The 19,715-nt window shown below is 41.6% G+C and overlaps 1 protein-coding gene across 2 annotated transcripts in view; it reads left to right on the forward strand.

Moving 5' to 3' along the window:
- LRRC49 (leucine rich repeat containing 49) overlaps positions 1–19,715 on the forward strand; it is a 67,384-nt gene that overhangs the window by 7,387 nt on the left and 40,282 nt on the right. The window contains exons 6-9 of one of the 2 annotated variants that reach the window (XM_078592520.1): positions 767–970; positions 7,855–7,921; positions 11,999–12,142; positions 15,186–15,247. In XM_078592520.1, coding sequence (XP_078448646.1) covers positions 767–970; positions 7,855–7,921; positions 11,999–12,142; positions 15,186–15,247 — 477 coding nt within the window. The remainder of the gene's footprint in view (positions 1–766; positions 971–7,854; positions 7,922–11,998; positions 12,143–15,185; positions 15,248–19,715) is intronic. The other variant, XM_078592521.1, reaches the window with a different exon arrangement.

Here is a 19,715-nt window from a genome sequence, read left to right on the forward strand (position 1 = left end):
AAGCTGAATGTAACAAAAATAATATTTGAGAACAAGAGCCGACTGTGGTTGTTATATTTTCACTAGTTATAGGGTCGTGCTCATTAGACACTAAGTGCTTGACACAAATGAACTACGCAATACCTTTCTGATCTCATCAAGGAGCATAAAACATCACATTAACTACAGTCGCCGTGGCTGTTGGCTAGCCATTGAACAAAGATGGTCGCTGCATCGTGTGCTTTCAGATGCGCTTATGCGGACATCTGGAACGCTTTTTCTTTCGATATTTGGGAGCCACGGGAGCTATGCACTTTTATATCATCTAGATTGAAAAATAATTTCCTTAGAACTGCTTTTTGTATTTAGTTTGTTTCCCTTCCCCTGCACCTCCGATTAGCACGGTTGGCTATGTACGGTGTAAAAGAGGTTCAACATACATACAAAACAGATCCCCCCCGTATAGTCTGAACAGACTGTTTGGGCAAGTGCTGTTCGCGAGCACCGATGAGGGCCGGCATGGCACACGAGGTGGTGGGTGGCTAACACCATGCACCTTTGTCTCCCTAGTGGTGATGTTTACACGCTGCACCAGGTACTTATTTAAGGCTGAGTCGACTAAGGGGAGGCCTAGGGCGAGTTCATATGATCGCCATGAGTGGAAATTGAACTAGGGTGCAGCACGCTAACCACTCCCCTACCGCTCCCCCCCCCCCCCACACACACACACGTACGCATACATACATGGTGCTGCTCTATTTTACTGATGTGTGCTCGTTCCTCCCAGCCGTGGGCTGACCATGTGCCCCATCCTGGATGGCGAGGAGGATCTGCGGCTGCTCAGCCTGCAGCACAACCTCATCCGCCGAGCACAGCACCTGTCCCACCTCCGCCGCCTTGTCTTCCTCGACCTGTACGCCAACGAGCTGGAGGAGATCTCGGGGCTCTACAACCTTCGCTCGCTGCGGGTGCTCATGCTCGGCAAAAACAGGTGCCCTCCCCATGGTTGCCCTGTTGAGAGATCCAACGTCGACACCTTATGTCACGGCTCCAAAAGTTTAAGCACGCATGTAAAAAGATGACGTGTAATGCAAACGGCATAATAAGACAAAGCCACCTTTGTGCACCCTCAAGTCAAGTCAAAGTATCTTTCTGCGCAAATGAGCAATGGTATGGCACTGCAGCACAATCCGGAGGATGAGAGGCAACATTGACAGCAAGCTATGTTATTAAACTTACGACACTGATTAGGAGTCGCATAAGCAAATGACGGCACCACCCAGCTGGATAGTCTTAATGCTTTACGCTTGTAACTCGGTGTGATTGTGACACCCTTTTATCCAGTAACATTGAGAGTCAAGTTAATCGACTGACCTGGACACGTGCTACGATGCTTGTGACGGATGATTTCTGACAGGCAAGAAAGACCAGCTAAGGGATGCAAATGTGACCCAGTAAAGTTAAATAGAATAGAGAAAAGGCCAGACATAGGTCTCCGTGTGGCAATCGCTGTGAATGTGAATGCGTGCACAATATGGAATGCAACCTACAGATTTTAACTTCGTAATAATGCCAATTATGCGTCCATAAATTCCTTGATGAGACTTTTGAACCTTTTTCAGAATATTTGGCCAATACCATGAATGAGTGTATTCATGGTATCCTACAGCTTCATGCATGCATCACCCGGCACACTCTGGTGGTCATCCATCCAAGTACTAACCATGCTTAGCTCTGCTTAGCTTCAGAGATATGTCAAGATCAGGCACAATCATGGTACATTTTTGGTCAAGCAAGTTAATGGTGAGAAAACACTTTTTGCCACTAGGGGGAAGCCTTTGCCCATTCATGGACTATAGATGTACATCTACTTATTTAGACATTGTTCTTAAATATCGGAACTATTTTTTTTATAATAATCGATATGACGACAATTGTCGCAACAGATTCCCGTTATGTCGAAATTGAAAATGTATTTCAAAGAAACGGAGAAAGTCTTTGATTGTAATGTGGTACGTTCAAGGCATTTTCCGTGTATTGTACACCCAACCAGTAGATGACTAACAGATGCCTGTCAATGTGTCATTTCCATAGCGCTTTTGACCTTATGTTTAGGTGTGCTGAAAGTAAGGCCGTGCATTGCATGTGAGGGTTACTGTGTTTGTCCGTGTGAGCATGCATGCATGCATGTGTGCACATGCTGACTTCCCAGAGGACTGTAGCAAGGGAGCGCCATGCAATATGCCGATAATTGTACGGCTGTGGAACCATATCCTGTGCAATTCACAAAGGAAACCTGTGGTTTGCCTTGAAGTTAATCTTGGCCCGAACTGATGTGCATTTTTAATAAAAGTAATATCAAAAAAATTACTTCTTGGGTTAATGCAGGAAAAAAATAACTATGCAGTATTAGTTTTATGCATGGTGCACTAAAGATATGTTTCTTTTTAGAATAAATGAATCCGCAAATGTGTTGCCACCATTCGTAGATATGAAATGTACACTCCAGCACCATTACTAAGTTTTATAAGCTGCAGCCACTCAGCATCTGTAATGATGGTCCTAAAATGTTAACTATAGCAAACTTAAAAAAAATATATCCTCTGGGATTTGAGTTGAATTTACAACAACCAAGATAGAGAAGAGCTACACAGCATTAAACTATTCATATATATATATAAAAAACAGCAGGTAGTGTTGATAGCTTAATTATCCTTAAAGACTGTTGCCTGCTATGAAAATGGTATTGATGGTAAAAAAACCATACTCCGTATGATTTTAAATGCTTTGAAGGTCTCTCGCAAGGGGTAATTTTCACATGAGAAAGATTTAAGAAGCGGTCACTTGTAGCTCATCCCCTCCTGATTTTGGGGACCATTGTGCCAAACATCTCGCACAGAGGATGTTGTTGAGCTCAGTGCACCTGTTCTAAAAACTGTCCCGTGGCATGCACTGGAGGAGATTACAGAAGCTGATTTATGTTCCTGGAGATGTTCATTCTGGAATGTTCTGTGTGAGGCATGCCAGAAATCACCGGCCACGTTCTCCCCGTGGCCTTGGAGCTTGCTTCTACCATGTCCAAAGCAGCTCTTCTTGTTGGTCTCCTTTGCTGAAAAGTTGCCATTTTTTGCATCAATCCAATTTTGGGACTGGGACTTTGTGCCAGGGGCTGTATGAGTGACAGCTCCAATAACCGTTTCTTCTTGGCATCAATAAAACTCTTTATTAAGTGATGTAATTAAATACTGTGGTGGAAGCAACTTTACATTGTGAGTGACTAGTTTGTGAACCTTGTAAACATTATCCCAATGCAGTGCTGCGAGCAATGCGGAATCTTGCCAAGCCACATTGGGTAAAATGTTTCTGTTCAATTCATCATTTTATTTGAGAAGTATACGACCCCACTTGTGTTGTATTTCACTACATTTTTCTCACCTATCTCAATAATTGCATTGCACAAAATAGCTGTTTTGCTCCAATTACAAGACACATTTTCTGAACACTACCCAATACGTGTCTTGGCTATATGTTTCTATTTATTACGATCGCTCACATTCCACGCGGTAAAAGTGTCCGTGCTAGTGAATTGATCAATAACTCCAAAGAGTGGCTCGCATTGTGTAACGCATCTTGTAGCCTTTACATGGCACTGAAGACACAGTTTTGGTAATTACTTATTTAATTTTGAACAAAAATCTTCCTCTTGCAGATGTGATTGATTGACTTGCATTTGCAGCTTGTGATAACACATTGACGAGAGCAGTGGTCGAGTGTGTTCATTGCTTGAGCACGAAGAAAATTCCCAGCCCAAATCACAAACTTGTTTACATAATATGCTCTGTTGTGTTTTGCATAAGCAAATGCTGCTCAAATGCTGATGTACGCACGACAGAGGGTTATTGCAGCTGGATCAGATTAATTGTTTAAAGGTCATTCAACATAACTACATGATTTATTCAATCAGGTGAGAGCCTTTTCAGACGAATTTCCCTTTGCCAGAGTAGCCTGGCTTACAGCAGTTTGGTAGGGATTTAATTTTTTATGTACTTAATTTGTTATTTTCACATTTGGTATTTTGGCTAGAGCACAGGTAAATGTGTTCTCTTTGCATTTTGTTACATTGCCAATTCGTAAAGTAAACAAGTAACTCAATTCCCATGTGCTTATTTCTCGACACGTATTATTTTCAAAGCATTTGAAAACGTGTGCGTGTGTATAAAGTGCAGTGGGGTATAACGTTCCCCTGCTCTATTAAGTACAACACATGCCCGTACAAACCCGCGCTATGCTGCATGGCAAGTGAATACTGAACAGTCAGGTATGCTGGGTTAATTCCAGCAGGGTCCGAGCCAAGCACCAGGAAACCTGATTGTGCGCTATTGTGCTAAAAGTAACTTTATATTTCCTTTGGTTAAGATACCTCTCAACTATGCACAATTGGCAGTTGCAGGCCCAACTTTGCCTTGTTAATAAAATAGGACACAAATTGTAATGTACGACACCAATGAACGAACTTAGTGTAGCGATGTGTGGCACTAAAGACCTTTAGCTCTGTACATTGCTGTTGCTGAATGGTTGAGAGTTGATATAATCGATTGTGTAAAGCCCCCCCCCCCGCCACTGAAGTAAACTGCAGACGTGATAAAGTGACATAAAAAAAATACTCTTGTTAAGTTGAAACACGATACACAACACTGCATAACACATTCCCATGGCACGTCAGCACCTTACCGTGTGTGTCCAACAGTTGCGGGATAACGTTCGCGAATATGGCTTTGGGACACACTCTGCATTGTTTTTTCGTGCGGTCGAGCGGCTTGCATATGGAACCAATGCACAGCCATTTACCGAAATGTAATCTTCCTACTTTGAGTTCTGCTCACAAGAGTGAAGCCTGGCACGCTGCCTTGGTCGTTCGGTAGCCTTTCTGTGTCATTCGCAAAAAAGCTTCAATAATAAACCTTTTCATGCACAGATACTGAACAGATGTTAAATTATTCAAAGCCATTTTTGTCGATTTTAATGAGGAAAGTGTGTGTGTGCCTTGCCTTTCCTCTTGATTTCTGTTCAGATGACATTGGTTTCATTCTGCTCTTTTAAATATACAATCAAAGCTTTAATATAGAGTACCTCAAGATTGCTGTAATTAAATTCAGAAAGAATATTATGATGCTTTTTTGTTTATCTTTATTTAGAAATAACATAAAATATCACTGCGTAATAAACACCAGTTGTATGTTGAACTTTTTTCGCACCGTACGTAGCCAATCGTGCTAATCAGAGGTGCTGAGGAAGGACAACATACTCTTAGGTTTTTTCGGTAAAGTCACGTAGGTAAAAATAAATAATAAAAATTAAATAATAGAAATAATAATAGAAATAAAATTATAAATCACCACGTTTCGGAGGCAACACAAGTCTCTGTCATCAGGTGGGACCGTCACAGCTAAATTTACTGTATCAAGTGAGGCAAAATTCCAAGAGACAAGCCCTTAAATACAAGTTAAGGACACACATAGCCACTTCCGTGCCCTCGTCGAGGAGGCCGCTCTCCTATCTTACAGTTACACGCTAATTTCTCACATTAACATAATTAGCCCCGGCCACTTCTTCATAACCCTTGAGCTACACCCATTCTCAAACTTTTTAAAACAGTCTGCTTCAGCAGCAGACCATGTTTTCCCACCTGATGATGGACGCTTGTGTTGCACCCGAAACGTCGTGATTTATTTTCTACCTACGTGACTTTACCGAAATAACCAACGAGTATGGATTCCTGCAGTCACGAAAGCTTCAAATCAAGCTTAAATACAAAAAGCAGTTCTAAAGAAATGAGTTTTCAGATACGTAACTCGGCTCAGAGTCATTCGCTGTCTGATGTACAGTTGAAGGGTTCTTAATAAAAAGGAAACTTTAAAGTTACCATCAAGCTGATCTTTACGGCACCCTCGTGACAGCAGTGTGATGTCACTCCCACATGGTTTACATCAATGCGGTAGCCTCACTTAGCGATATATGATGGAGCTTCTCAGTATAATTAAGAAAGTTTCAAACTGATGTTGGATAGGACAGAACAGTCTCGGAATGTCTGTATGGTAAGAGATATTTTTGGGGCTGTCTTCATTTAACAGTTAAGTATCAATACTGTACTGGAGTGTATTACGATTATAATAATAGGGTTCATAGCCTAGAGACTGTATATAAGATTGTATCGTTTGTGGTGGGTTGAATCTCAAGCTCATGGTCATAGCTTTTTAAATGGAACTGATGTCTTGCCTGCCTTATATGTGTCATTGAAATGACCTGGCATTTTAATTGAGAAATTACTGCAGCAACATCAAACACGACCAAAGATCTTTATAATTTTTTTGTAGACGAGCTGGTTGTAAATTCATATTTGTGTCTTGGTGTTTTATGTTGAGATAAATCACATTTTATGGGCTCTGCAGGGGTGTCCATCCTGGAGATTACATCCTTAGCTCATGCCTGGGGCAGGTGTGTCAGAGAGCACTGGCCAGTTTAGCGACTGGCCCTACATGTTTCCAGCTTCAGCCCACGTTTAAGCAGCTGCACACTGTCTGTTGGTAATGACTTAACGTGACGGGACAGCTGGCCTCTCCAAAGCTTATAGAGTTTTCTGCTCACTCATTCCTAGTTGAAGAGCAACTGGGACTGAACGTGGAATGTACGATTTGGCGTCTGTGCAATATTGGCAAAACATTGTACAGGGTTAATTTAATCATATCCTTACCAGACCTTAACAAAAAATATAAAAAATAAAATAAATAAAATGGTGTTTTAAATAATGTCCATAAAAGAGACCACAAGTCACTGCATATTTTTCTGCACAGACATTTATGAGGACTTAAGAAAAGATACTGGGTATGCCGTTTAATGTTGAGCTGCGGTCTTTTAGCCTCCTCATCCTTTCAATGGCCTGGCATTTTAATTGAGAAATAAATGCATCGGAGAAAAAAACTATTCCCACTCCCTCCACCCCAACCCCCCAATCGTATTTTTGCCTGAGTTATTTTATTGCAAACAGAGAAGTACACTAGCCATTGTAAATTACCCCTTTGAATGTGGCCGGCCGTCCAAATGAATAGACAACATTGCTGGTCATGCATTAATAATGCCGTTGACAAGCTTAAGTCAGTTTTATAATTACAAAGATAAGTGGGCCTCCTGTTCTCGAGCAGGGGAATTAGCCGTGTGATGTGTTTTGACATGCTAGAAGGCAGCATGTGAAAGCTTTGGGGTCTTGCATATCATCCAAAGGCCATTGCCTTTTAATGGCCCTCTTCTGACTAAAAAAAACACAATAATCTTTTAATACAACTTATTTGACATTGCACTTATGTTTTAATCTGCAATCAAAGTCAAAGTTGTAAGGCAGTAGTAGTACAGATGCTTTTTGAAGATGTAAAAAAAATACAGCACTTGCACGGTGTTACAAGTTAATCTTAATATGATTATAAGACTTTGTCCATGTGAACTGGACACTTTATTTTCCTGTATTAAGTAAAAGCACTTGCTCATAATGACAACTGAGTAGAGTCTTAAAAAACTTGCTTAAACACCAGTCTCTTTAATAACAAGTTCGGGATATATTTCTCACACATATAATACCGGATTAATATTATATCATGGGGGATCAGCAGTCGTGTGTTTTGACATGGCGCTGTGAACATAATGCAGGAACTCTCACATGTCACTCTTTCAATGCACTTGTATAAATATCAGACATCATTTTTTGTTTATAGGTTCTCCAGTATTTGGATCTGCAAAACGTTATCCCTGCCTGCCCCTTCTAAACAACAGCGCATCATCGTTTTCATATTAATTTAATCATCTTGTGCCCGGCTTGCCTTTCAGGATCCGAAAGATCACAAGCTTGGAGAGCCTCACCAAGTTGGACGTCTTAGACCTGCATGGCAACCAGGTGAGTGGACAGAGGGGAAAGGAAAAACACAGCAGGCATGGCTCACATTCAGACGTCTTTAAGGAACGGGGCATTTGAATTTACTCTGACGATTGATATTCCCTCTCATTGGCATCGGTGGGAAAGTTCTGTTCATTCTTTGCAGCCAAAATGGGAATTATGTGGTGGGAATGTTTTAATGATTGAAGACATTAACCTAATACAGATTACTGCTGCCTTAATAACACTGGATTTTCCCAGTGGCTTTGTACAAAGATGTCATTTAATTAAGCGGTTCGTGTGAAGCGTCTTCTTTACCAGGAGCAGTGTCTGTGTGTCACATAAGTCACAACCCTCTGATCGCGATGGGAAGCATTTAATTAGAGCTTTGACCGCATGCAGAGGCTAGATTTGAGACTTTTACCAGCTTCAGAAATGGGGTCTACAAGGCATTCCAGTTCTGAATGGTTGTGGATGCTAATCCCAGTTCTTTCAAAGATGCCTTCTATCATTGTTCAAAAATTTGGGCGTGGGGTCCACACAATGAAAGGATAATCCCATACCATTCTCTCTCCGGATTACGGGACGGTGTTCTCCACATCTTTCTCAATGCTGTATAGTAGGCGATTATGCCGGCGGATTTAGGGAAGCGTATGCTCCGTTTGACACATTTATTGCGCCCATTTTAATCGCCGCTATAAAGTGGTGGAAGCCGGTGACTCATGCTTTGCTAAATTGGGATCATTCTATGTTAGAGAGTATCTGCAGGGACCGTTCATTTACCGATTACACATTTAAGTTTTTTATAAAACTTTCAGCGGGAAATGGGAATGCAATGCTGTTGAGATGCAGAAGCTCGGGTATGGTTTATAATACGCCTAATACTGCAGTATGCTATTTTACTTTCCTTTTTCTTTTAATACATACATTATGTACGTATAGAGGCGTGTTCTTGGTGAATTATAGTTTCTCTATAGTACTTTAAGATCAATGTCTAGTTGGATCAATAGAAATAAATATACCCACGTTAATGAACTTCACAAAGGCATATACTCTGTCGTGTTTATTTTTTCAAACCTTTGTACATTTTTCAAACCTGTTTATTTTTTTCAAACCTCGTATCTTCACTTTCAAATAGATCATGTACGTTAGTAATAGCCTATAAAACAGAATACTGTAAATACACTCGATATGACCTTTCACATAGGAAAGCTGCAACCATTTATTTGGTGTGTTGGTTCAATTTACTTTAGTTGAAATGCATTAAAGAGCAGCCTTCACTCCCATACGTATTTTTGTTTTATTCTATTCGACATTTGGTCCCTCTCCATTGGAGCTGCATTCGGATTGAAGTCCTGCCAGCCTCGAGCAGATGTTGGAGTGTTTGATGTCGTTCGTCTGTCCAATAATAACTGTTTTGACATCAATGAGGGAAAACTACAAGTGGTCTGACTCGAAGTCAGGCCTGTGTCCCATGATAACACTAAGGAAGGAGTCAGTCGTGGCACTATCAATACTGCTAATTAAGATGACAATTTGACTTAATCTTGGCTTTTGATATGAGATTACGTTCTCGGTTCCACGCATGGGCAAGACTATGCCTTGTAGAATACAACACACTTTTAATTCATATTGCATCTTGATGCAACCACATTTAAAGACACTTTACAAGAACATGTAGGCATATTTATTTGACAGAGAGGCAGTCCATCATAGGCCAAAGCAAATTGTAATGTTTTGAACCAAGACTTGATTCAGAGGCTGGGAGTTGACAGTACAGATGGCATGCGGAAGTGAATTCCAGACCATGGGGGCATCGGAGGAGAATGAGTGACCTCCCACTGAGCAAAAGTTGACTTGAGTGCTTCGACAGAAAGCTCATTGGCGGGTGTAAGAATGCAGCTTTGCTAAGCATGTTCGAGTACTGATTTTATATGATCAATTTGCAAACTCTATCAGCTTTACATTTGCAAAACCAATTTAACAGTATGGTGTACAAGTTGGAAATGATTTTGCAACTGCTTCCAAAGGAGGTTTTGTTTTCATTAGCTCTATTTTTGGATACATTACCTTTTTTGTAATGCACTTTGGCATTTCTACACGTGCTGCTAAAAAATACAATCAGACATTGTGTTGGCATTGAAATAACCTATGCTATAATTTGGCTTGAAGGAAATAACTTTGTAACAAAATAAAACTTTAAAAGAAGCACTTTAATTCAGGCTACAGTCGTGGTCTATGCAGTTATTACCACACATGTGGGCACCATGAATCATATTTTATGGAGTTTATAAAAACATTTAAAAGAGCTTTTACCATTTACGATGTCAACTGTAAAACTGTAAATCTTGTTAAAAGAAAACTCTATTTCTAGATTTTCTCCTTTGCATTGATGTTTATAATTGTGACCACATGTATGCCCAGTTTCTCCTCCCAACTAAACAATAACTGTAGCAACCGTGGGATATTTGCAGATCCTGTGCTGCAACGGCAACCACACTGGCTCTAGAGTGGAGAGCAGTTAGCATGGATGACGATTCCTCGCGATTTACGCTTCACCCTTGGAGAGTTGAACTTGAACCCCCTGTCGACACCTGCTTCAGTCACGCGCCTTGCAATGGGGCCACGCATGGGACACCACTCACTGGCTGTCCCTCTGTGCATCTGTCTCTGTTAGGCTCTGGTTTGCTTTCATTTTCCATATCTGTGTGTGTCTGTCTTAGTCTGTGTATGTTATCGCTCTCTTGTCTTTGCGTTTGTCTGAGTCTGTCTTTTTTTTTCTAATCTCTGTCACTGCATTGTCCTCCACCCAGTGGTGTCTTCACACTACGTGCTTTGCTGAAAGCGAGCTGTTTGCCCTTCTCGACCCTGTGGTGATGTTTCACTCTGTGCGGTTGCTGTCAAAGGCGATAACCAGATTCAGACGTATGGGCCCTGACGTGGCGCCATGGCTAAGTTGTGTTGCTGTAAATTTCACGTGCATTAAAGCAGTTGGTTGAGCGTTTTAAATCGTGCATGGCATTTTTTGTTATTGTTAAGATGGCCCAATTGGACCATTGTCATTTTTTACAGGGATAAACAAGTGTTTAGTTTTAGTGATGCCATTAAGAAAATTATAAACACAACAATAACCATAACATGATATATTCAGTATATAGGCGTAATTGTATATGTGCATAAACTTGTATTTATTTTAGCTGCAGGCTGGCTTAAAATTACGTGATTGAGCAATTTTTTGAAGTATAGTATTTTTGCCTTCGTCAGCTAATGACCTGAACAAAAGCCCATTATGAATGCGTTCATTTGTCTGCATTACAAAGAACGCGTTAGTGCAGTGCAGTTGGAGTTGTACATGGTTTATTGAGAGTGGCTGATCTACAATTTCCGTGTCTTAAATCCTGTTTGTCATGCCGTACAAACCCTGTGGTTCGCCTCTGGCCACACATGCAGAGTGCCACAACATTCATTCTCACAGCCAGCAAAAAAAAGACCCCACATGCCTACAGCATCCTTTGTGACTGACTTTCCCCCAAAAAGGCCACTGTGTTCATACCTGCACACCTGTTTTGTGTGTTTAATGTCATGTGAGCCATGGCCCTGCCTGTCTTTTTTCACACTTGTACAAGAAACTGACTGCTGAGCAGCAGCTGCTCGGATGTGGTCCCTTCATGTCGTGGACTGATTGTTTGTCCGAGCAAGATTCCAGAATGTCACCACACTGTGAAGCTCTGCAAGAAATATATCAAAGTTATTTAATATAACGACGTGATTTCTGGCACTAGATTCAATATTCATCAAATATTATTTATTCAAAATGGGTGCCTTATTCAACAAAGTCTCCAAGGTGTGAAAATGTCATTAAAATCTGGTTTTGCCTGACATGTGTTGATGCCAATTCTGAACCTTGTCCATTGAATTACAAAAATGTAATTATCATCCATGTGTAGACAGTGCAGGCAAGTGTATCGTGAACTTGAGATATCTTAGACCGAGAGGGCATATGAGAGATGTTTATAAAAGTTGCATTTTTTTAAATGTATTCTTTCTTTGAGCAGCACGAATGTTGGTGATGATGGTCGTGGTTTATTCTGTGCCCAGATTTTGCGAATAGAGAATCTGAGCCACCTGTCGGAGCTGCGAGTGTTGAACCTGGCAGGGAACCAGATAACGCACGTGGGCAGCCTACGGGGACTGCACTCCCTGGCTGAGCTCAACCTCCGCCGTAACAACATCTCCAGCATGGTAAGGCAGACCTGACCCCACTCCACGTCAAGCTCAGGACTACTTGAGTTTGAACAAAGCCATTGAATAACGATTGTCACTGCATCGTGCGCTTTCAGATGCGCTTCTGCGGCCGTCCAGTGTTAGGAATTCACTGGAGCTATGCACTTTTAAATCTAGATTGAAAGCTAATTTCTGTAGAACTGCTTTTTGTGCTTAGTTTGTTGTCCTTCCCCCGCACCTCCGCTTAGCATGGTTGGCTACGTACGGTGCGAAAGAAGTTCAACATACATTATTTTACCGGTCATGCTTGTTTTTTTTTATCTCACATATATCTAAATGGATATTTCTACTGACGGTGTGCACTCTGTTGTGTGCAGTACAACATTGTATTGTACTTCCATGCTCCCAAATCTACACTTTCTGCTTTCGCCAAACTGCAACACTGACCAGCATAGTGAAAAATGGCCAAGTAACCTCCATGACCTTCACAGTGTGGGAAGGCTCTCATCTAGCAGTAAATCGACCCATTTGGCATGTGGACACGCTCACCCAGCAGTGGATTGACTAAGGTCTGTGCACGTGCACATGATATAGATATATTAAAGGATTCCATGACCTCTTGATGATGACCTTGGCATGCATCATTATGATATTGATGAAATAGATACGTTTTTTAGGGCTGGCATGAGAGTAACATAAAGTGTCAATATCTGACATGCACATTTTTAATGAACATGTTAATGTACTGCTGAACCTTAATCTTGCCATAGAACATCAAACTGAGAACAAACATGAAGCAAAGATCAGAATGTAGATTTTGGATTTCGTGTGCATACCATGTGTCCTGCCATGTGTTGTACTTGCAGTGGCATACGTACATTTTTTTCGCTGCAAATTTTTATTTTCATCTGTGCCCACGACATGACCAAACCAATTAACTCTTCTGTAACGCGTTCAAAGGATTGGACTTGACATGTCCTACGCCGTTCATCAGCATATAGACGTTTATTTTGATGATGGCACATTTCCAGGACCTGCATCCGCAAGGGGCCCTTCCAGAGTAACAAGAGAAACAAGCTTAACGTTGTGGGTCTTTTCAGAGGGTTATTTCTTTCTCCCAAGTGCTGCTTTAGTATTTGAATTAATGGAAATTGTTAACATTTTTATTGATAGCGCTGTCTTTACTTATTAATTTCTAGTCTCCACAATAGTCTTCAACGTCCATTAATTTAATGCCAAGACATTATTTCTTAAAGCATTGCAATTAATTAAGCTGCATTATGTCCTGTATGTATAATTCATAGCATTCTGATGAAGAAGAATCACCGGCTGAAGCCTTGATTTTTTTTCCTCCTCCCTTTGATGGCTTTTAAGTTTCCTCGTGTTTTACCAACTGTTAAAAACACTCACCCGGCAAATGCAAATGTCCTATTATGCTGGCTGGCCTTGATGTGACCATGTTTGTGGCCCTCACCATCGTGTCAAGAGCGCATATTGGTGGGAACCCCTAGAGGGCAAGATCCTTATTACGCTCTTCGCTATGCAAGATGTCAACGTGCGTTTTTCAAAAGCATATGTCGCTTTTCTGAGAGGAACAGAATGTGATTATGTCGTAACAGTTTAGGCGTGCGTGGCCTCCGCTCTGTCCTAGTTCCTTTGCCTGGGCTCCTACTGAAATGCTAATTTCATGCATACTTAAAAAAAACCTCCCCCCCCCCCCCCCCTTGTTTTATGCAATGCCAATCTCAATAAGTGCCACGGTGGAATTACTTTGAAACATCTTCCGCCATTCTGCTTTTTTGTCACGTAATTGTCCGCAGGCTCCTGCATTGTATCGTAGTAATAACATTGAAAATGTAATTATGCTTGATAGATGTAAGCGATGCAACGGGTAGTGCATTTCTATACGCTATGCAATCCGTGAGTTAAGCTGCGATAAGCAACGTGCTCGTAATATGCAGCCACAATTCTCAAGTATGTAAAAAAACACTCCAAGAAGATCGGCTCTGGTTCATATAAGAGCTGATTGCCCACGCGTGCCTATCTGCAAAGTGTCACCTTGTAATGTTCGATTCGATGCAGCTCCTCTTCATTTCCTTCTGCATTAGCAAATACTTTTTCAGTTCATATCATGTTTCTCCTCCAGAGGGGACAGTGCGGGTGACCCAAGGTATAGGGTAAAGTGATGTCGGCATCTGCTTTTAGAAAAGTCAATACATCGTCTGGCTGTCGCGGGCGATTAGCAAATGATCTTCTGACGTTCGGACGCCTGGGTGCGGCGATGCAACGTACAAATCGGTTTATCTCTTCTGTAATCCTAAAAGGGCATAAACGTAATGATTTTCCTTTTAAATGTATTTAATTTTCATTTATTTATTTAACGATCTATTTTTTTTATGTACAATTACTTATTTAAGAGCTGAAACGAGTACATCGTCTGTACAGTGTGCTCAGCAGCGTGGGATTTTTATCAAAGCGGTTTACGTGAGTACGGAATGGACAGGGCCACCCTGCTATGCCCTTACTCTTCTGGCCTGAAACGAAGTGTACGTGCGCCTATCTGTGAGTCTATTTCGGTTGTTGCTTTAAATTACACGTAAACCGGAAATAATAAAAGTAGGGTGAGCTTCTCCCCCAATGCCACTGGCATTGTCGGGGGCCCCTGTTGTGATGTGAGCGCGACGTTTATGGCTCCACCAGAAGGCCTGATGTCAGCAGGTGCTGTGGGGAGAGAGTTACCTTCACCAGCAGCTGGTCACGTGGTGGCCTTTGGGAGCCAGGGCTTTATTGAATTAGCTGGGCGCAGCGTGGGATTGCCCCGAGCCATGCCGAGCATGCAGAAAGCCGTACCCCAGAGCACACGTGGTTCCTAATAACTAGAAAGAGGTGTGCCTCTCACATCCCTACTGCACGAGTCACGTAGCGCTTCATGTCTCATCGTCTCTCCGTTATCTGTCTTCGTTTTTTTACTTTGTCTCGTTTGGTGGCTGTCCCGCTCTCTGTCTCTGCTCCACCTACCCATTTCTCTGCTGTTTTGTGTGCTGTGTGTGTGTACCCACAGAAGGAGGTGGACTGTCTGCCCTCTCTGCAGCGTCTCTTTCTTAGCTACAACAACATTGCAAAGTAAGTCTTCAGAAGATTACGTTTAAGTGTCGCCTATGACATACAAGTATATGTTAATTCTATATATATATGTTTTAAAAATGAGCAGGAATGATATATATTACTGGAATTATATCTGGTTGCACATTAATGATGTATAAATGCTCACGAACCATGTCTAGAAACTGTAACTCTTGATATATTTTGTAAAGCTACGATTTATTAATGCAAAAATTATCTTGAAATGTGATACACATTTAAAAAATCCACCATTGTCAGAGCATCACAAAGTTTCACATATTCTCCGGGAGTACTATCAGACTCCAACAGTTGGAAGTTACATTTGTAGAAATAGGATATAAATGAAAGTCAGGATTTGTGATGTTTTATCTCCGTACGGTGAGTGTGCAGAGAAGTGGAGGCCCAATGCAGCTTCCACTGAGTCAATTGTGGGAGTGCGGACATTTTTTTTGCTTTCAAAGCAGCCCACAGATTTGATATATTTATAATGAAATAGAATAGAGCTGATACAGTAATGGCTATGTTGGTAACTTGCCAACAAGCTAGTGGGTAGAGTTTTATGACCATCGTGATTATAAATGGGACTCATGTACTGTCCTTATGATATAGTCCGTACATAGCTTTTCCTTCTCAATTATAATATGAGAAAAGAGCTATTACATGATTTGTTAAACACTTATTATAACACGTGGCATCATATATTTACTACACAACCCCTCTCTAACAATTCACAGCATGTAAGCCACATTCTGTATTGGTGGTCGTTTGGCAATACTTTGCAAAACTGGGAATTAAGGGTGAGTGAAATTGGGCTTCAGGACTGGTTCAGATATTACTCCCTACTGCTGTTAGCTGCCTGCGGCTGGGAATCGAACTCGGGTCACCAGGTTGATAGCGCAGTGCGCTAACCACTGCGCTCAATCCCCACCCAATTAGAGTACGAGGGGCAATAGAAACCTTATCAAGCACAAGATAACGCAATAAGCCCCAACTAATGTTGGAATATACGTGCATGAATGTGTGGGGCTACGATATCAAAAATATCGTACAATTACAGATTAGTGCGTATATTTAAAAGCATTCTCTAATATCTCAAAATGGAGTACTGTCATATGTGTTGTTGCATACGTGTTTCTGAAATCTAAGCAGCAATCTTAAATTGTAGAGCAAAATGTCAATCTTATTTAAAGGTGACATTGACATTTTATAAAAGGGCACTTTATAATTACAGTTCCGTACTGTGATTAGAGTGTTTCGGTCAGCTACATTAAACAGATATGTCCTGTCGGGAGTTTTTTTTATGGCATAGATGTTAAATAACTATAAATGTGTAGTGACTGGGAATGTCACTGTGTGGTGTGCCGGGCCTGCGAGGCCATGGCGGGATGTCTACTGTTGTGTGTACACTCCGGACACGGGGTGTAGTACCAGCCCTAGTGGGGGCTTGGGTGAGCGCTGGTTTAGCGCGGTGGCACCACGCACAGCGTGCGGTGCGGGCTCCCGTTGAGAGAGCGAGAGAGTGTCAGCCAGCAGGGGTTACTTAGGGGGCATGATACTCTGGCTGACCTGGGGACATGTGACCGGATGATACTGGAGGGGGACCACCGGTGCAGAGGGCCAATGGGTGGTCACATGGTCCGGGAAGAACTTTCGAGAGCCTTTGGGCAAGGGGGCGAGAGAGATCTAAAAGGTGGGCGGGGCGAGAGGCGGAGCCAGCCCCAGCCTGGCCCGATATAAGGGGGGCCCTGAGAGGGGCTCGGGGTTCTTACTGTTGGGGAGGCAGGAGATCCACGTCAAGCTTGAAGAAGCCTCCAGCCACGCGGTCCGGGACCCAGCTTGTGGTCCGGACCGGGATAGTGGAACCGTGTCTAGTTCCGCCGTAGCGTGGTTAGTTGGGTGGTCACCAACCGAGAGTATGTTGTGTGAATCGCCTGGAGTATGTTGTGCAAATAGTTGATAAACGTGTTTCTCCGAAGACAACGTCTGCGACTCAGCTGGACTCACTACAAATGCATTAAGCAAACGAATTACTGCTCTGCAGTAATAATAGTACCAATTAATTACCCAGGAATGCCTCGCTGTGTGCCAAGACTCTTACACTTGAGGGTCCTGCATTGACATTATTAGTCAATACCATTCGTGAATGTTTGGCATGTTTGAGGAAAATCGTCAGTACCTGGAGAAAGTTATCCATTCATATGAGCGATGACACTCAGCACTGCCATCGCTTGGCCACACTTCAATAGCCCCGTGTCTACAATACCTGGCACGCTCTGGTTGGTCTCCCATCTGAGTACTAGCCAAAATAAATACCTGCTTAGCTTCCCTGATCTGGTACGATCAGGTGCATTTACTGTGATTTGGTCACAAAGTGCGCAGTAGTTTAGTTTTTTAACTTATTGGCTTGGTTTCTTGTGTTCAACATTCTGAGCAATTGAAACATCGTAGTTTAAAAAAAGTTTGATAACGTGTTTACATGAACTAACCACAAGCTTTGTGGTTAATGCCGACATGATTCCTTGTAAAAGGTTTCAGTTTGGTGTTTTAACATCTTAACACCTGTTTTGTTGCCAGAAAAAAGGGGAAACACCTATTATCATATTTTGGTACTAGCAAAGGAGGTCCCATGATGTGTTTATGCAGCTTCATATTTAGAATTTTTATAAAGATTCTCCTTGCCACTATATTGACAATCAATATCTATGGATTCAAGCTGATAATTCACTATGTAACACGATTTTTGTTTCTGGGTAGTAAGTGTTATTTCCTAATTGCTTATGCCTCAAAAGTATAGAAAATGGCTTTTATTCCTCACAAACTTTGCTTTTGTGACCAGGACTTTATGTGAAGGAATGACACAAATGCACACCACGTTTTCTCAATGAAAATAGGTAAGCTTCAGAATATCACTGTCCTGGTCACAAAAGCAAAGTTTGTGGGGAATAATAGCCATTTTCTGTACTTTTGAGGCATAAGCAATTAGGAAATAACACTTACTACCCAGGAAAAAAAAGTTTTTGTTACACAGTGTATAATAAAGGAAACATTGAGGTGCACGTGGAATTTAAGAGCTGCACGTAGGCAGTGCGATAGCCTGTATTTTTGGAAAAAAAAAATAATATGTTTGCTGACATTACCATGCAAAAAATTGTAGCTGCCAATTCGACAAGCATTGTTGTATGGTTTTCCAAAAAAAAAGATGCATTTTGCTCACAAGCTTAGGAACTGAAAAAATACAGCTCATGACTTTTGCATAAATGGTCGATCTGTCCGTTTGCAGGGAGGCGAACTTGCTGAAGGGACGTCACTGTTTTGTCCTACCTGAGCAAGCTCTCTTTGTCCCTCTTGCGTGATCATCATCTGAGTGTCTGCTACTAATTTCTTGGTGGAACTGCTGGGACTCTTTGTGGCGGGAAATGGGCTGGGGAGCAAATTTCCAAAAAGGCTGACATGTTGTAAAAGTTGCATTTTTAGTTTATTTAGGAATACCAATCATCACAGATGAGCACAAGCAATATTTAGAGGTTTAAAAACGCGCATGCATGTTTCATTGCAGTAAAACCAAAGGTTGTGCTCGTACGTGTCAGGGTGTGCTGGGAATGAAACGTTTTAAATGTAGGGATTTGGATGTGACAGGGTCACCTGTAGAAAAGGTTTTGCTTTGACTTTTCACCGTGTCCCCCATTTTATCAGACATGCTCAGGGCATTCATTGACTACAGCACCGCTCCGTCACTTTTGATCTCAACGTTCATCCATGTCCAACGCTGTCATTTTACCGTCATCTAGCTGGACGTTTGTTGTATTGTATGAATCCAGCAAATGCCCATATTGTTAACTTAAGTTTTTGAATTCTTTAATTTGTTATTGGTTTCAGCCTTTATATGGTGATACGTTTTCATCGTTAGACTTGTTTTTCTCTACCTTATCGTATTTTAACTTATTATTTCTCACATCATGTAATTTTTTTTTATTTTAGTTTACATCTTCTACGAATGTTTTTATTCACACGAGTCACTTTTTTGGTCTTGACACTCCAGTGGCAATATTACTTCTTGATTTATTTGTTTGGTCGTTCAGACATGACCAGTAGCACCGAGTGTACAAATATTGTCACGTGTTCTCTTGCGTACACTTCAGCAGAGGCTCCCAAGTACCAAGAGACATAATTGAAGTGATGTTCCCGAGCTAAGCTTATAGCCACTGACATCTGGAAGTAGCGGCTTTCACTTCATCTTGCACAGCATTGGCAGGAAACCGACAAGGGGGTCCAGATGATGGACAACGCATTTTGCTCTATATATGTTTGTATGTTGAACCTCTTTCTCACCATGCACAGCCAACCGTGCTAATTTGAGAGGGGAAGGACAATAAACTAACCCAAAAAGCAGTTCTTAAGAAATTAGTGTTTCAATCTAGATTTTAAAATGCATAGCTCCAGTGGCTTCCTAATATCGGAAGAAAGAGCG

Source organism: Lampetra planeri, chromosome 3 (assembly GCF_965212315.1).
Source record: "Lampetra planeri chromosome 3, kcLamPlan1.2.h2, whole genome shotgun sequence".
Classification (NCBI taxonomy): Eukaryota; Metazoa; Chordata; class Hyperoartia; order Petromyzontiformes; family Petromyzontidae; genus Lampetra; species Lampetra planeri.